Source organism: Lepisosteus oculatus, chromosome 11, assembly GCF_040954835.1.
Source record: "Lepisosteus oculatus isolate fLepOcu1 chromosome 11, fLepOcu1.hap2, whole genome shotgun sequence".
In the NCBI taxonomy this organism is placed as follows: Eukaryota; Metazoa; Chordata; class Actinopteri; order Semionotiformes; family Lepisosteidae; genus Lepisosteus; species Lepisosteus oculatus.
In genome coordinates, this window is record NC_090706.1 from 9,176,398 (window position 1) to 9,194,094 (window position 17,697).

At 40.1% G+C, this 17,697-nt stretch overlaps 1 protein-coding gene across 1 annotated transcript in view; it reads left to right on the top strand.

Moving 5' to 3' along the window:
- Positions 1–300: 300 nt before the first annotated feature.
- The window catches only part of ext1c (exostoses (multiple) 1c), a 100,377-nt gene continuing 82,980 nt past the window's right edge, over positions 301–17,697 (top strand). The window contains exon 1 of the mRNA XM_006631435.3: positions 301–1,476. Within this exon, the coding sequence (XP_006631498.2) occupies positions 542–1,476 (935 nt within the window). The 5' untranslated portion in view covers positions 301–541. The remainder of the gene's footprint in view (positions 1,477–17,697) is intronic.

The following is a 17,697-nucleotide window of genomic DNA, read 5'->3' on the forward strand; positions in this document are numbered from 1 at the left end:
ATGCTCAGCTCAATGGACAGACTGTTTACTTTATTAATGAAACAGCGAGATTTCAAGGAGTACTTTGAAAAGAAAAAACAAAGCAAAAGCAGTTCTGTTACTTTCTGACATCTGCCTTAAGTCATAAGGAGTTTTTGGAGCTTTTTTCTACTTGGAGTTGGAGTGATTTTTTGCTGGTCTCCTGTAGTCAGGCACACGGGCAGTTGAAGTTGGCAAATTATAAGGGTTTCTTTTTGCTTTGTCTCTTGCAGTTTCGGGGTTACAAGGGGAAAAGCCCTGCATCATGAGGCCTTTCAGAGACTGCTTCATTCTGGAAGACGCTGGATTGAGGGACAGAGGGGGAAGACACATACCACAAAGTGAAGCTGAGGTGCACATCTGGGCTCTCCATTTGTAAGTGTACATCACTGGAATTGCTTCAGCTATGGGTTTCACCCATATCTCACTGCTGCCTGTCCTTGCCAAGCTGTGTTGAAGCTTTCCAAGGATTATCCTTTTAGATCCTTAGAGCTACAGAGGGCCCAGCACCCTGGAGAAACCCATGCAGGCTCGGAAGAAATACATTTTGATAGCCTTCTGCGCCTCGTGGCTCCTGGTGTTCTACTTCGGGGGGGTTCAGATCCGACTCTTGAAGCTTCTGTCCCGCAAGAAGAATGAGGAGACCAGACCATGGCCACTGTGGGTGGACAGACATCTCCTCTTGGGCTACGCTGACCTGGAGGACCTCCAGAACGACAGTGACCCCCATCAGGGCTCTCCCCGATCCAGGAGGGAGACCTGGCCGACCATCTACAAGAACAGCCGCTGTCGAATGGAGACCTGCTTTGACTTCTCCATTTGCGAGACTCATGGCTTCAAAGTCTACATCTATCCTCCAGAGAAAGGGGACCGGGTATCAGAAAGCTACCAGAAAATCATTACCTCTATAGTGGAATCTAGGTACTACACTGCAAATCCACAGGAGGCCTGCTTATTTGTCTTGAATATTGACACATTGGATAGAGACCAGCTTTCAGCCCAGTATGTTCCCAACGTCAACGAGAGGATCAGAGGATACCACCTCTGGAAGGATGGGCGCAATCATCTCATATTTAACTTGTACTCGGGCACTTGGCCCAACTATACAGAGGACTTAGGCTTTGACATTGGCCAGGCAATTCTTGCCAAGGCCAGCTTCTATGTGGAGCACTTCAGGCCCGGGTTTGATGTGTCCATACCCTTGTTTTCCAAAGAACATCCCCAGAAAGGTGGGGAGAGAGGCTGGCTGGTCCGCAATAATGTCCCCCCACGTCGTAAGTACCTTCTGATGTTCAAAGGCAAGAGATACTTGACTGGAATAGGCTCTGACACCAGGAATGCCTTACATCACATCCACAATGGGAAAGATATCATCTCACTCACCACCTGCAAGCATGGTAAAGACTGGGAAAAACACAAGGATTCACGTTGTGACAGAGACAACCAGGAATATGAGAGGTATGCGTTCTGTTTTTTGATAATTTTGTATGCGTTTTTTTAGCAGTTTAGTAAAGCTGTAGAATAGTAGGCAGATCATAAGGCTCTCATTTAAAGTTGTTACAGACCCCTGCTGTTGCTAATGCTGGACTATTTACATAAGATTATAATGTCTAGAATAACACAGACAGTGTAACATGAGAACAGTGAGATTTTCAAAAAGTGACCAGTTGTTAAAAAAATTGAGAAAGCTAAAAGGGATCATAAAGCTAATTAGTATTTTATAATTCTCTTTGCAGGCTGTTTCTGGTCTCTAGCAGTAATGTATATACAGTACTGTTTGTACAGTATTTGGGGAGTTTAATCCTTTAAATATTGTACAGTTTTTAATCATGTTATGACAACAAAATGTTGTTCTGCTTTCTGTATTATTAATTGTTTCTGTAAATGTCTACCTCTCTGTTGCTCATAATTTCTCCCAGAATAATTCTTACATGTTTTTCCATGCAAGTAATGACAGAAGGTGAACACTTCTTGCATGAATATGTGCTTATAGCTGGTGAAGCAGATGACAATGGCCACTATTCGTGTCTGTGTTGTTAGAGAACATGTTACAGCTGATACTGTACCTCTCTGGATTGCCAGTATGACAGCTTGAAACAGTTTTTCTACTTCTTGTTGGAATTCACGTACTGTGTTTTTTTTTATTTGGTCACAGATTTCACAGAACTATAAGCGTGCTTAATAAGCTGTATCTTTATTATTGTGAAATGGACTTGTTTAAAATTCACCTCGTCATTCCACAATGCCCCGAAGCAGCCAACATAAGAAAATAATAATACAGAGTAGTCTGTTACTTAATAATACATACTAAATAGGTACAGCAAGAGATTAATTACCAAAACATCATCTCTGTCATAATGTGATGCGGGAGAAGAAATCAGTCTAGCACAGACGTGATCCAGAATTACTCAGTAAAAAATGTTTCCTGGTCAGGTCTACAGCTTTCAAACCTACAGCGTTGTTAGGCTTCTTTCCAATGGTTAGACATGTTTCCATTTGTTACGCGTTTTAGTTTTTCAGTGAGGAGGAGAACCACCAGAGACAATTTCTTCTTTGCTTTTCTGAATTTTCCATTCCTCCTCCTCGTTCCTGAAATATGAAGAATGATTTTTTAAAATCTTTGCCATCTGAAATCGTTCATTATTATGAGGATAAGGATGTAATTGAGGATAACACTGTTACATATGCACTGAAATAAACCCTAAAACAAAACAGTTTCCCTGTACCCTACAGAGCATCGTCCTTTAGTGAGTCCCTGTAGTATTTGTGCAACCTTTATACTAACTTGGCTGGAGCCACTACAGTTTTTCTAAATCTGTGCTGCCTGAAAACAATTATAGCACTTGGCAATTAGAATTATAAAGGGGTTAAGGAAACCATTTTTTCACTGAAGTGTATAAAGAGTAAACAATTGTGTATTCCACCACAACATGATTTCTCATGTCCTTTTAACAAATGATTTCCTTTAGAGCGTGCAAGTAGAATCAGTGAGCGCAAAATAAAGTGAATTGTATTGGAGGGAGCTATTCCAAATGAGTGGTTTTATCTTCAAAATGGTAAAAAACAAAGTCATAAGAAAGAAAATTGCCCTTAAAGCTGTCAACTGCTGAATAAAAATTGCATTATTCATTTTTTAATTCACTTTAAACACGCTAAGCCTCGCCTCATTAGCTGTACAGAATTCCTCCACTATAATCCTCCGCTTTAGGTTGTCAGAGCGATCTTACAGCACTGTTAATGACTTTACACAAGGCTGGCTTGTGGTGGATCTGAGATAATTGTTTACTCTTCTCTGCACAAAAGAGCTTTTTTTTTGTTAAAGCGTAACTTTGCAAAGCTCACTAGCAAGAGCCTGACTAAAGTACACTCAGCTGGCTGGGTTGCTGTGGAGGGTCAAGGTCAGAGCTGTTGCCTTTTGAACTGTTATGGAATTTTGGAAGGAGATGGATATAGGCTGGTAAGATATGGTATAGGATACATCTAAACTGGTCAAATATGTGCTTTGTTAGGGGTATGAGAAAATCAGCCCTGCAGGATGGAAGCTAATATTTTGTATCAGCTCATTTTTGTGTTTGGCATTGTGTTGTGCACATTATGTCAGCCCATCCATCAGTTCTCTAATCTCTCTTATCCAGTACAAGGTCATAGGGTAGCTGGTGCCTTTATTGGCAGTAATGGGCACAAGGCAGGATCCCCTCTGGCAGAACACCAGTCCATTGCAGGGGACACACAGACACAAACATGCACTCACACCAGGACCACGTTTTTCAGAAGCCAGTTAACCTACCAGTATGTCTTTATGTTTTTGGACTGTGGGAGGAAGCTGGAGCACCCAGAGGAAACCCATCCAAACACAGAGCAAATATACAACCTTCACCTTGATAACATTTCAGGAGTGGAACCCAGGGTCCCAGCACTGAGATGAAGCAATACTACCTACTGCGGCACCATGGTGCTCTTGTTATGTCCATTGTAGGCTGTAATTCCACATGGCAGAAAGATACTGAATGTTATGGAAAGCAGTTAAAATGGTGATGTAAGGAGGAGCCACAGTGAGACAGGTGTTACTTTTTGTTCTCAGAAACTGCAGTGAAATGAAAAGACTTGTGAGCTAGGGTATTGTAACGCATACGGCCGACATTGCAGGTCGTGTGAGCCGGCTTACCAGTGTGGTGACGTCACCGCCCTTCCCTGTGAATAGCAGGGACTGTAGCCGCCGGGCTGACGGGGAGAGTTCCCTTTAGCTCAGCTGGCTGTGTCCCTGTTGCGTGACGCCGGAGGCCCGGGTTCGAGTCCCCATTGGTGGGGGGGCCGACCTGAGGCGGCAGCGGCGAGGGCGCATACCCAAGTGAACCCAAGAGCGCTACAGTATCAACTGGTACAAAACCACCAACAGAATAAATGTTGTGTGCAATGCTTAAATACCTTTAAATTTCTCTGGGTTATCAAAGATTCCCTTACATGATTTTTTTGGACAGATGGGTTTCGCAGCCCAAAACCTGAAATTTAAATAGCTCATGTGCACTTTATTCGGTAATCCCTTATGGTTTTACTATATTACGCAATTTCCACATCATATACAGTAAACTGCTTCTGTACATGAAAAACAGTGTCAGTGAGATAATGATCAGCTTTCCAAAACTGTTGATTTCCCTGAAGCAATGTGTGCTTTCCACACCCAAGTTATTTGTGCTTTATCTTGCATGGCCACAGACACAAAAAAAATCTTCACTCCACAGTAAAACAAGTCTGCAAGTTTGTTGTCTGATATGCACAACCTATAAATTAGTGCTAAATTGTTGTACAGTTTACACTTTAGATAAAAGATAAAAATATATTTGGTATATGCAAACGTAGAGCCTGGTCTGTTTCTTTGCCTTCTATATTTTTTTTAAATGAACACTACTTCAGAATACCACACCAAATTAAATGTTATCTGGATGCTGAAGCAATGAAAACATTTTGCCTTTAGTGTCCCAATATGTACATAAATCTTAGAAGACAGATAGGTCTTTTAGTCTTGAGTAATTGGAGTCAAAGTGTCACATCATAAAATATTTTCCAGCACATTGTTTACATTTGTTCTTATTTCACTAAATTAGGGACATTAGAGATACTAAATTCAGATTGTGTGGAGGTGGTCTGAATTTTTCTTTTTGGTTTTATATCGAGTCATGGTCTGAGTTTAAAAAACGACATGGACAGAGTCTGAGGGATTCACAGGCAATCTTAGGGAGTCACAGGTGATTTAACATCAGCCACCGGGCTGTACTGTGTTTTTCTTTTGCCACAACACAAGGCTGTAAAAAACAGTTAAGAGGAGGTGTTTTATTTTATTTTTATGGTCATTTGGTTTTCGTAACATATTGATTGGAGAACCTTATCAAACTGGTTCTTGAAAGGATCCAATTAAGCAGAATCCAACCACACAGCTGGGCTGTTTGTTCCATTAGCTCGCTGTCTGTGTGGAATCGTGCTGTGTTCTGAACGAGGTATTCCAGGTCACCTCAGTGGGGGGTTTTAAGTTTCGTCAGTTAAGTGACGGACTGGGTGATTTTCAGCTTCTAAGGAGAAAATACACAGGTGTTTAAAAGGTATTTCCTAAAAATGTAAAGCAAGAGACACAGATGTCCACAAAAGTCAAGAGTTAAAGTAATTATGTAATTCTAAGGGCAGTTTTGCATATCTGCATCTTGTTTGAAGGTTTCTAGGTGAATAAGTATAAAAACTAGAGTTAACTCTAGTCTCTAGTACTGTAAAAACCTTTATAGCTTCTATTATAAACTGTGCATACATTTGAAACCATTATAATAATACAGTAATACATGATCATAATCAAACAACAAAGCTTTGCAAGTCAAAACCAATTAAAAATTGGAAGTACAAGGCAGCCAGCCTTTAAATTGTCTATATTATTGTTGGAAATTGTACAGTATTTCTATGGAACCCTACAGTATATAACCCTTCAGGCTGCATTTTATTTTTTAACTCGTGCACTCACTTGCACACCAAATACTTTGGGCAAGTTCTCATGAGTAGGATGATGTTTACCAGAAACTTTCCCTGGCATGATCAGAAATCTCCTTCTTGTTTGAAAAGGTATTAAATTACAAGCTCAAAAACTGGTGAGATGCACTCACTCATTCCCTAATGGCCAGAACCCAGCAGGATTTCTTAGTCTCTTTAAGTGCGGAACAATTTGAAAAAATGTTAAATGGGTCCAGTGAAGGTAATGATTAACTCAGTTCATTAATGAAATGAATGCTGGAAAGCCGGAACGAAAATCTCCCGACACTTTGACCTCTCCAGGACTTTATGCACCAAAGCAGTCAATGAATGCCTGCCTCATAGGTAAATTGCTTAGGTGCTACAGTATATGCTATGATGAATCAGTCTCTGGGTCCTTCTATGCAGAAACCAATATAATATGAAAAACAAAAAATGTTATTTTCCGAGAAACGATTGCGAGTGGAACACACCTGGATGTCCTTACCTTTGCGGTGTTTGTAAAAAAGTAGAAGGAGGCACTTTTGCTCCTAAAGGTTACACCGTGTAATGAATGAGGCTTGCACTGGGAAGTATGGGGCCGCTATCGCTTTAAGGGTGGGCTTGGAATGCTGGAAAAAATCTGATACTTTTGTGTGTTTGCTTTGGGTTCCCCAGAGTCCGGCACATGTCATACACAGAAGTGCATGAATGAGCTCATTTGTTCAGTTGAGCTCCTTCGTATACCAAACTAGTTCAAGTTTATACACTTGAGTGGGCAAAGAGAGGCAAAGGCTGGGTGGGGTTAATGAGATTAATGCCCTGGAAATAAAACTCATTTTTCCCCAGAGGTCACCGTCACGTTGGCGGAGGTTGTGCGAATTTGAAACACAATTTTACTTAAATTCATTTCTTAAAGCAAGGAGGAATACTTTTGGAAGTCGGTGGTCTAAAATGTTTTCCTTTTGTTTAGGTTTTAGAAATCACATCAAAGTGGTAACCGTTCTAATGACGTGCAGTTTTGATGGGCTATCAAAATATGTATGCCTTTGTACAGCTGCTGCTGCTGCAAAAAATGACATTGCTTTTTTTAATGCGAGACAGAAATTGTCTGTACAAATGCACAATCAGAAAAGCTCATGAATGTTTTTCAAGTTGCCTTAAATGCCAATAGCATTCCTACCTGGATGAGGTGACAGGCTGGGCATTGCAGCCATATCATTGCGCCATGTGAAAGCATGAATGGATTATCCAGAGGATGCCCGGGTAAATCTGATCTTTGTAGAAATGGAAGTAAGTCAAGAATGTTTGGCTCCTGCCAGTATGTACAGATTTTTATTCATGTTGACAAGCTCAAGACATAATATGCAATGAAGATCAGTTCAAGCAATGAAGATTAGACGTTGATGAGACATGAAGAACTGTACTTGTAAAAACAATTCTCATGTAATTACAAATACTCAGTATTTTAATGCCTTGCACTTATGTAGTGCTTTTCTGGACACTCCACTCAAAGTGCTTTACAGTTAGTGGGGACTCTCCTCCACCACCACCACCAATGTGCAGCACCCACCTGGATGATGCAACTGTAGCCATAGTGCACCAGAACACTCCCTACACACCAACTATCAGTGGGGAGGAGAGCAGAGTAATGAAGCCAATTCATAGATGGGGATTATTAGGAGGCCATGATTGGTAAATTCCAGGGGATAATTTGGCCAGGATGCCAGGGTAACATCCTAACTCTTTTCGCAAAAACGCCCTGGGACTTTTAATGACCACAGAGAGTCGGGATCTCCGTTTATGTCTGATCCGAAAGCCAGCACCTTTTTACAGTATACTGTTCCCGTCACTATACTGGGGCATTAGGACCCACACAGACTGCAGGGTGAGAACCCCCTTCTGGCCCCACTAACACCTCTTCTAGCAGCAACCTTAGCTTTCCCAGGAGGTTTCCAATCCAGGTACTGGATCCAGGCTCACACCTGCTTAGCTTCAGTGGGTATTCAGTGGGTATTCAGTTGTGAATTGCAGGGTGATGAAGCTGCTGTTCCAAGCACTTGCACAATTGGAGACTGGTGTCTGGGAATGTATGGTGTGAATGAAAAATGAATGACCAGTTGTCTAGCAGTTATCGTTTTATATTCTGTACTGTACAAAAGCAGATCATTAGTTCTGTCTTGTGAAGGATTAAAAACCAGAAACAACAGTAAAGTACAGTAAAGAATGATGCCTTACTCCTAAGAATGTGATGATCTCTTTGCAAGCGTCAGCTTGCAGTCATACAGGGTCTTTAGAGGGATGATGGTGGCAAATGACATCATTATTTTAATTTCATGGTCATTTTGATGGAAACCACAGAAAGCAGTAGTTGACCAGTGTGGAAATAGGTTTCAGCAAAACCTCTTTCCTATGAGTCTTCCTATGAGTAGCCCTTATCAAAATCTAAATAACAAGAGCCTGCTGGCCCAGCATGTAAGAAACAACTTGTATAAGGGTTTAGTAAAGACTGCTGTACTCATGGGGTGAGATTTACCCATGCACTCAATGGCCCTCTTGCGCAATCCCCTAATACCCCTAAGGCTCAAGGTAACAGAAAGCATGAAGATGTGGGAAAAAATGAAAACAGGACTTTAAGAAAAAAAGGAAATAAGCCTCAGCAACTGCAGTGCTGCTACACTACGCACACACCCACAACAGTGGAGACTCTAAAGGGACTTCCTCAAAACCAGTCTGTTCTCATGCATGTTAGCCATGGGTCTTAAGCTTCAGCCAGTTTTCAAATCATTGCGAGCTCCAGGTATGCTAATAGGGACTACAATTTCTTCCCAGTCAGTTATCTAATTGTTCAGCTTAATGGATTATCTAATTGGCTTAATTTATTCATTGGACGAAGTATCAGTTTTTCCCAGTGGGCTGTGCAGGACTGACTGCTTTCCCCAGATTCTCTATTTTTTATACTGTATATTACTGCCAGCCCATTACTGGGTTTCTATTAGTTGACGCATGAGTAGAATTAATTGGAACAAATATTATTTTTTTCCTCCCATGCTGCCCCTTGAAGAATAGGTGAGGCCTGAAAGAATAATAGTTTCAGTAGCCAGTGAGAACACTATAGATTCCATTTTCAATAGCAGCTGAGAGTACTGTGCTTCCTTCACTGAACATGGTGAGTTTCAGGTGACTGAGAGACAGAGGGGAGGACATGATTATGAATCAGACACATATTCCAGTTTTGCATCAGGGAAGCACAGTATAGATCTTCCGATTTAGTGCAAAGTATGTTTTCATGTCTCTAGGTTGGAATAGTGGAATACTCTTGTGTTTAAGTCTGTATTTCTTTGATAGTGATTAAGTAGTAATTAAATCGTGATTTAGTACAGTTTGTAGAATAGAGACAAGAACAAAATATCATTCCCATTCACACCCTTCAACAGTTGTTGCCTCTTAGTTTCTATTTGAGATCAAACAGCTACAGTGGAGCTCCACCCATGATAAGGCTTTGGCTACACCAGCAACAGCTCTCTGTATCTCCAGCTCCAGCCCCCTCCCCATCAGCACTAGCACTGCAAGAGAGAGCAAGATCAAAGAAGGAGTTGGAATGAGAAAACTAGAATCTATACATAACATTATATGTCGCTGTGACTAAAGAAAGCTTCCAGGTGCTCTAAAGGTCATGCCTTGAGGAGCCTTGGCATGTACAGTTTGTGTATAAAAATTGTGCTTAAGGAAGAGTTTGCTGAAGATAAGCAGCCTGGTTCCTCAGCAGACTGGGAAGCCTAGTATTTTCTGTCAAGTGCCAGTAAGGAACAGTCACATGACCCTCGTTCCATCTGACGTGCCTGTGTCCTTGACTGACTGAGGCTGAGGCTGCACTGATTATTTGCCCTGCAATTACACTCAAAAAGCTCTAATCCCGCTGGTATACAGATCACATGGGCAGCTTGTGGGGTTTTCTAATATAGCACTTTACATCTACTGAGCTATTGTTAGCACAGTAATTGTAGCACCATTATGAAAAGGAAGTTGTGAGAGTCATTAGGTGTGGGGAACTGATGCACGTATTGACTAATTCATAGAGCCTGCCCTTATTTGTTTTTGTACCATCACGTCTTTCTGGGTGAAAGTCCTTTGTAATGATACAGCAGTTCCAGGAGTTAACCCCATTTTCCATTGGTCATCTCAAGCCTTTAGCTGTACAATCTGTTGAATAGTTTTTATTGGTGGGCTGGTCTGTGTTCTGGATTCATTGAAAGAAGTTAGTTCAATAAATCTTCAGTAAAGGTTCAAGACTGTAGAATCAAGAATGTTTTATTATTGATGCCTAGAGATGGGATCTCCTTTTGAAAGACTGTTTTCTCATTGGGAACAATGTGGCCCATCTTGCTTAGATTTTATAGACTGTGATGTAAAGTTGAGACTGAGGAAAAGAAGATTACTTTGAGATCGTGACTTCATTTATACTGGGTGGGTTGGCACTAACTGTGCCAGTATTTTAGTACAAGTTCACAGTAGAAGTCTTTTCTGCTCAAAGAGAGAAAGCATGGAATGGGAGAAGAATAATGCCGAATATCTAAGACTTTGACACTGCAGTGAAACACCTGCTTTCAGCTTTATGTGCTCTTTATAGAACTGTGACCATTTTCCAATATATTGAGGATTCAGCTTTTATTTTTGGGGGGTCTATATCATTTTAATATGTTATATTTGAGATATTACATGAATCATAATTGCTCTCTAACATCTAAAATGTGTGAAAATGGTATGCCGTTACTTCTGAATGCAAGTCATTTTATTTCTTTTTAGAAATGCTGAAAAATTATTTTAACTCTTAAGATGAACACTGTATACTTTCATTCAGAACTGAACTTCAAAGTCTGGAAAGTTCAAGAAAATTCAGAATAAGCCATCACAAATGAGTTTTACATGTCTCAGAAAGCTGAAGTAAGGTAATGGCTAACTTCCCATTTAAAGAAAGAGAAACCTGTGTGCTAGGCTAGAACAGAAGAAACTACTATCTTAAGCAAAAAAAATGAAGTTAACAAATGTCTAATCTGCAATATTCAGACTGGTTGAGCAGCTTACACTGGTCTGATCTCCTTCTTCCTTGATTGGCCCCCAGCCCTGATGTCTGTTTTCTGAAAATGGTTTACTGATAGTGACTGCACATGATAAGCAAGCAAATCTGGACTGACAGGCACACACACACCCACAAAAGAAAAATAAGAAGAAAGGGAAAAGAAATCCCGTTGAGAGGTCTGAGTTCACTTCAGCAGAAGCGTGGTGGATCAAAGTCCAACATCTTCAAACACATACATTTGAGCCAGAAAAAAAGCAAAATCCCTGCATTCTTATGAGTTAAATGATTCGATTATCCCTTCAAAACTTTCCTTGTAGTGCACTTTGGGTTTCCTGGTGCTAAGGCTGGCTTCTATTAGGAAGAAAAGGTTTTATGTGCGACATGGCTTATTCTGTGTGAATAATAATAAGAATAAATCACACATAATTTGCTGGTAGATCTGACCTGAAAAAGTACTAGTGCTCTCTAAACACTTTGCAGCCTCTGTTACACTTTAGTATCTGTAGTAAATGATTCTCTTGTTTGCTAAGCAAGTTTGGGCCTGGTCAGTACTGGGATGAGAGAACTCCATGGTTGCTGCTGTCAGTGGTTGATGGAAGTGCTGTATTTCGGATGAGGTAATACATCCTGACTACCTGATGTCCTAGCTAAATTCAACACTTAGTTTGCACATTCAAGCCTACCTAACAGTCTCTATTAAAATTTAATTTATGAAGCTGTTTCTCACTTCTCTACCTGATCTGCTGTGTAGTGGGACTGTTGGCTTATAATGGCTGTTGTGCATCACCCCAATGAGTGGGGTAATTCAGTGGTGAGAAAATTGAATCTCCTCCTACAGTATATAAAGCATCCTTTAGGATAAAACAATCCATGTAGTATGTAATTCTTATTATTTTAGTGCCTATAAAAGCAGTGAAAATATCACTTATCTCCAGTTTGATCTTAAAATCTGGATGTACTGGAAGCACTGCAGATACCACCCTTCCACCCAGGCCCAGACAACACAGGCATGAGTGGCAGAGCAAAAGGGGACATTCCTCTTAGAAATAAACTTTCAGTGAGGGCACCCACCTTGATCCACTATGAATAAAACATACAGTACATAGTGGACCCAAAATAACACTTGCACCAGGACACGTTGAAATGTAACTATTATTAGTTACATTATTGCTCTATTATTAGTGCACTACTTTGAAAATGCAGTCACTGAGGCTTTTGTAACATCTTTCTGAACCGTTTCTAAAGCACGTTATTTTCTGATACGTTAGCATTGCAAACTCACTGAGGTACAGACATGTGACATGTGGGATAGGTCATATAATGATTAAATTGCATATTCAGAGCTTCTTTGTATTGGATATGGAGAAGATGGCTAAAACATGGATTTCCTAGAGCAGGTTGATACCTCATCGTAGTGGAGCCTCTCTCTCTACTGTCTGAGGTCGGTCCATTAAGGTGACATAGGAGATGTAACCACAAAAAAGACTCTTACAAGGTGCTCTCAGGTTAATAACCAGCCTGCATCTGCTCCTTACCAAGAGCAGATTACAGCCGAGAGCCTTAAGGGCTTGGACACAGAAAAACAAACCAAAAAAGATTCTTTAAAACAGCACAATAGGCTTACAATTGGCCTAGTTTCAGCTGGTTGGTGATTTTGAAAGGCCGGTTTGCACTTGGTAACCACACAGCAGTTAGAGAGAAGTTAGGGAGTGGGGAAACTGAATGGCGGGACAGACGGTGGACACGCCTTAAGGGTTAGGCCACCACAGGTTTCCATGGAGGTTGGCTCAAAACAAACAATCCGAACCTGGGAAATAGAGGTAATTGTGCGTCTGCAGGCAGCTGTCTCACTCAAGCCTAGCCTGAGGCCATAATGAAAGCACTTCCTCACAGCCCAGAGCTTGTGATGCTCTCTGTCACAGGATGAGCGGCTTTACAGAAGTGCCTTCACTCTTTGGAGGTCAATTCAGCTCATATTAGTCCTGTTAACTGTGAGAAGATTAGGCTAAGGTTTTGAGAGGTGCATCCAGGGCCGGAATCTGGTGGGGATTCTGATTTGTTTTTGCATTGTAGGTTAGTGCCATTCCAATGGCTTCTACATCCTCCCATGTGTGCTCTGGGAGATTATATTATCGCTCTTCAGCTCATATTTTTTTTCCTGGGTTCCTGACACTCAACTCGGTGACAAAGACAGGAAGGAGGGTCGTGTTACTGTCACTCTCGGTGCCATACCAGCTCTAGAACATCATTCCTTAATGCTGAACATTGTTATTAACATTATGTCCCTTCTGCTTTTAAAGATATGTCTATTAGTTAGTACCTTCCCAGATTGCTGTCACTCCTTGGCTGCTATTACATTGATAGGATCAATGGTGCTGGTGGGGGGTTCTGTCAGCTCAAATTCTGCTCTAAACTTTCTGTAATTCTTTTTGGAACGTTTTAAGAAAAGCTTGATTCAAAGCTAGGAGTTTTGAAAAAAGCTGCAGTAACATACTCATGATTGCATCTTCCTTTTTTGAAGTGAAGAAGCAGTTTCTTAAAAGACATCTCCCTGGAGCCTGGGACTGTACGTGGAAGTCTGTCAACGTGACACAGTGTAATGCTAGCCCATCAGTAAGCTTGTGAATTGACACGCCTCCTTCCCTCATTACACTTCCTCCTGTTCAAGCCACAGAAGGGTTTCCAGGAGCAAGTTTTAGCGAACTGGTTTATTAGAAAGCCAGATAACAAAGCAGAGAAAATGGTGAACTACTAAGAAACCATTCAATATGAGAGGCAAGGGGGCAACTATGGCACAAACATACAGTAGGTAAAGGCGTGGATGAATTATTTTGTATACTTTAAGAACATGATTGTTTTCACAGAGGACATATGTGTAATTTTGAATGGAGAACACTGAACCGTTTACTTAGAAATCCACTGAATCCATCATTTGTTAATGGGCAACACAGCTTCGGCCTTGAAAGAACCCCAAACATAAAGTGCCCATTGTCTTTCACCTGGCTACACTATGTTGTCTGAGCAAGTACAACATAATCTCTTATCTCACATCATGAGGTGTTTTCCAACAGGCCTTTGTATTATGGCACCTCAGTGAAGGTCAATGCTGCTGTGTTACTGAGTGAAAGTGCCAAACTGGTCCAGCATTGACACAGGGCTCTTCCCTCTCTGAGGCACACAATCAGGGGCAGCTGTTTGAGAGGGGTATATACTGTGCCTCCTCCAATTCTTTCCATGGAAGACTTTCCCGTTTCTTAAGAGTTCTTAAAACTACTATTGGACTCATCTAACCTGCAAAATCAGTAATTTGAAGATTGCAGTGTTAGGCTGTGCAGGCTAGGAATATTTTCCATCTCAGTATTTACAGTAGGTCCCAAGAGACTTGAGGATCACCACTATGCAGTATAGAGGTAAAACCTATATCATCCTCACATTCACTGTGTTGCTGGGACAGATATCAGTAGAGCACAATATTAAACAGAACAGTTCCTATTACTTATAAATATTAACTGCTGTAAGGAAAAACAAACCTCTTACATTTTCATCAGAGGAGAATGAAATCATGTTGTACTTCATCGTATCTCTTTATTGTTTTAATTTAGCATATTTTAGTAAACAGAATGGATGAGGAACCAGATTTTGTTTTTTTGTCTTGTAATCATACTGTATATAAAGAATTACAGATGATGCTGACATATTCTAAATCCTTCAGTTGCATATTATTACAAAATGTGCATGCAGTCCTTCGCAGTGCTACATGCAGGTATTTCTGTAAAGATCTGAGTGTACATACTACAGCTTCCAAGTTTACAGAAGTGTACTAAACCAAGTGTTTCACTTCTATGTGTCAATTTATGCATATTCAAGACACTAAAAAATGCTGGCTTTCACCATTGTTAGACTTCAATGAAGTTTGTTCAAAGTAATCATAAAACTGCTCTATTACGTACATGGAATTAGACAATGCATAGAGCAAGACCGGTTAGATGCTTTTTAATGTCTGTAATGCATGTACCATACAAGTCAAACATAATCTATTTTATTTTAACATTCCCTGCATTAGTCTTAAATAAGTTATATAAGGGTGAGCTAAATGGTTTATAAAACCATAAGTCTCCTCTCCAAAGTAATTTGGCTGTCCTTTGTCTATTTCTAATGCTTTCAGCATTTACCAACTGCAGATCCAGGAGGTTGACTTTCCCCAGTGCAACACTATTTCACAACCATTATAGCACATCAAGTTTATGGAGTTCAATTACAGCCCTGAATGACTTATGTTATTACTTAGGCCTCTGTAATCCAATATCATCTGGTCTGCTCCATCATTATGAACTTGGGAAATAGCCTGAAATATCCTCTTGTGACCTGAGGCCTTGTTTTCAAGTAGAACTGCGAAAGTTTGGAAGTCCTTCTGCTTTGGAAATGAATATAGTAAATAATTATGAACCTAAAGAGCAAAACAATGTTCTAATCCTTAGAAAATATCAATAATGAGGAAATATAAATAATGTTGTACCCCCACCCCCCCAAAAAAAAAATAATTTCACAATCAGTTGCTGGAATTTCCCATAATGAGGGGGAACAGGTTCTAGACACTAGTAATGAGAATTCGTTTGTGGTATTTGGGAAAGTAATTGGGTTTTTACAAACAACACACAGAGAACCCAAAAATAAAATTAGAGTGTAGAGGGGCACACTCTAAAGTGTTAGAGAGTTGGTCATGGAAATAACCTAGTGTTAAAGATTCGTAACTTGTAAACCTGGATTTGTATTAACAAACCCAGAAAGAGAGACTAATAGATGGTGTTGGTTTTAGCTGACAGTAAAGAACAAGCACATCTTCATAGCTTCTATAAGTGAACCCGACCTGGCTAACTTCTATGGATGTGCTACTAATGTGGCTGTGCATCCCCTCTAATTGGCCTTTTATCCGGCTGGTCAGCATGGTAATTATATTAGAAACTAGGGAGCTCTCCTCCCATTCTCCACATTAACTGGAGCAGAACGAGAGAAAAGCCCTTTCACTTCAGGGCATGAATCACTGAAAGGATTTTTTTCTCTTTCTTTAAAGAGTCCCATTACCTCTCATTTTGCATTGAAATGAGAAATCCCTGCTGATCACAGCTAGGTCATATTGCTTGTACATTAGATTGCAAAACTTTCACAGGAGCAAGAGAAATAGAATATTAAGGCTATTGTATCAGCAAAATAAATACTGTTTCTTCATAGCTATAATTAGTAATGTACTTGTTAGTATTTCAAAAATGCTAATAGTAAATTGTGCATTTATAGCTGTATTTTACTTGCACCTACTGTACTACTGTAATAAGAGCTACAGTCAACACTGTAGTTTAGTACAGTATAACTGTAATAGCTACAGATTCAGCTTTTTTGTATTTATATTCAAATATAAAATACAGGATATTTTCCATAATATATTATTGGAATGTACTACAGAGTTCTGTTCTTGGTTGACATCTGACATGGAAATCTCTTAATTGCTGTCAGCAGTTTGACAAAAGTTGAATTTGTGTTTATTGAATCATTTACTTTTCCATACTTGAGCTATCATATGAACAGATCATGGTTGCTTTTGTCAAATCTGTTGTTAGCGCGCTCCCAGGTCATGTTTCGTTCTGTTATATAGACGCATTTCTTTTGTAAGTTCTGAAACACACATAGCCTGGCAGGAAGGCTGCTCCTCCGCAGTTAAAACCCAGCATGCAGGTTCTATTTTCTCATCAGATGCGATTTAGTATTGGTTCAGTGCTTTTGTATCTGCTGTGATTCCACCACTGCAGATGATACAATGGTCAAGAATACTGAATAGAGCACTCTTACCTAGCAGAGATGGAACAAGGTAGGAAGTAACATGACAAATAAAGAGAATGGGAGAGTGTCAGTGTTGTTCCCAGTTCCTTCCTTGATTCTATCATAGACTCACTGTGGGCTACCATGTGCAAGTTGCTGTACATAAAATGTATATCTTCTGCCCTTCAGATGACATATAAAACTGGGGTATTGATATAAGTAACTTAAAAACAAGAGTAACTTATAACATAAGTTATAAACAGCAGTTACTCATGAACAGCTCCTAGCATTTGTAGTGACTTATTATTACAAAACTGTCAAATACCAAAATACTCTTTGCCAGACAGGGAAGAGGTGATTTCATTAACTAAGAATGCCACTAGGAAACTTCTTTCTCATGTGACACAGGAGACTAATGATATTGGTACTCCAAGCTTATAAAGGTCTCTGCAAAAATGAAAAAATATGATCTATTATTCCTCGGATTGGTAATATTCAGTGGATTATTTTGTGTTGTAGTTCATTTTTCATCAACTTTGAGTAATGATAATATGGGGGAATTTTTTTCGCCATCTGTTTTAGATATTATAGACAAACATAAGAAAGGCCTTGCAGTACACCTTGCTTGGCTGATAGTAGCTTATTTCATTCAAAGTACTCATCCAGCTTTTTCCCAGAGGATCACCAAGGTTCTGTAAGAACTGCTTCATTGTCCACTTGGTACAAAAAATAGGAAATAGATCTGTTAATGCATACTGTACCTTATCCTGATCTCCACCCTGTAGATAACAATGATTAAGCCT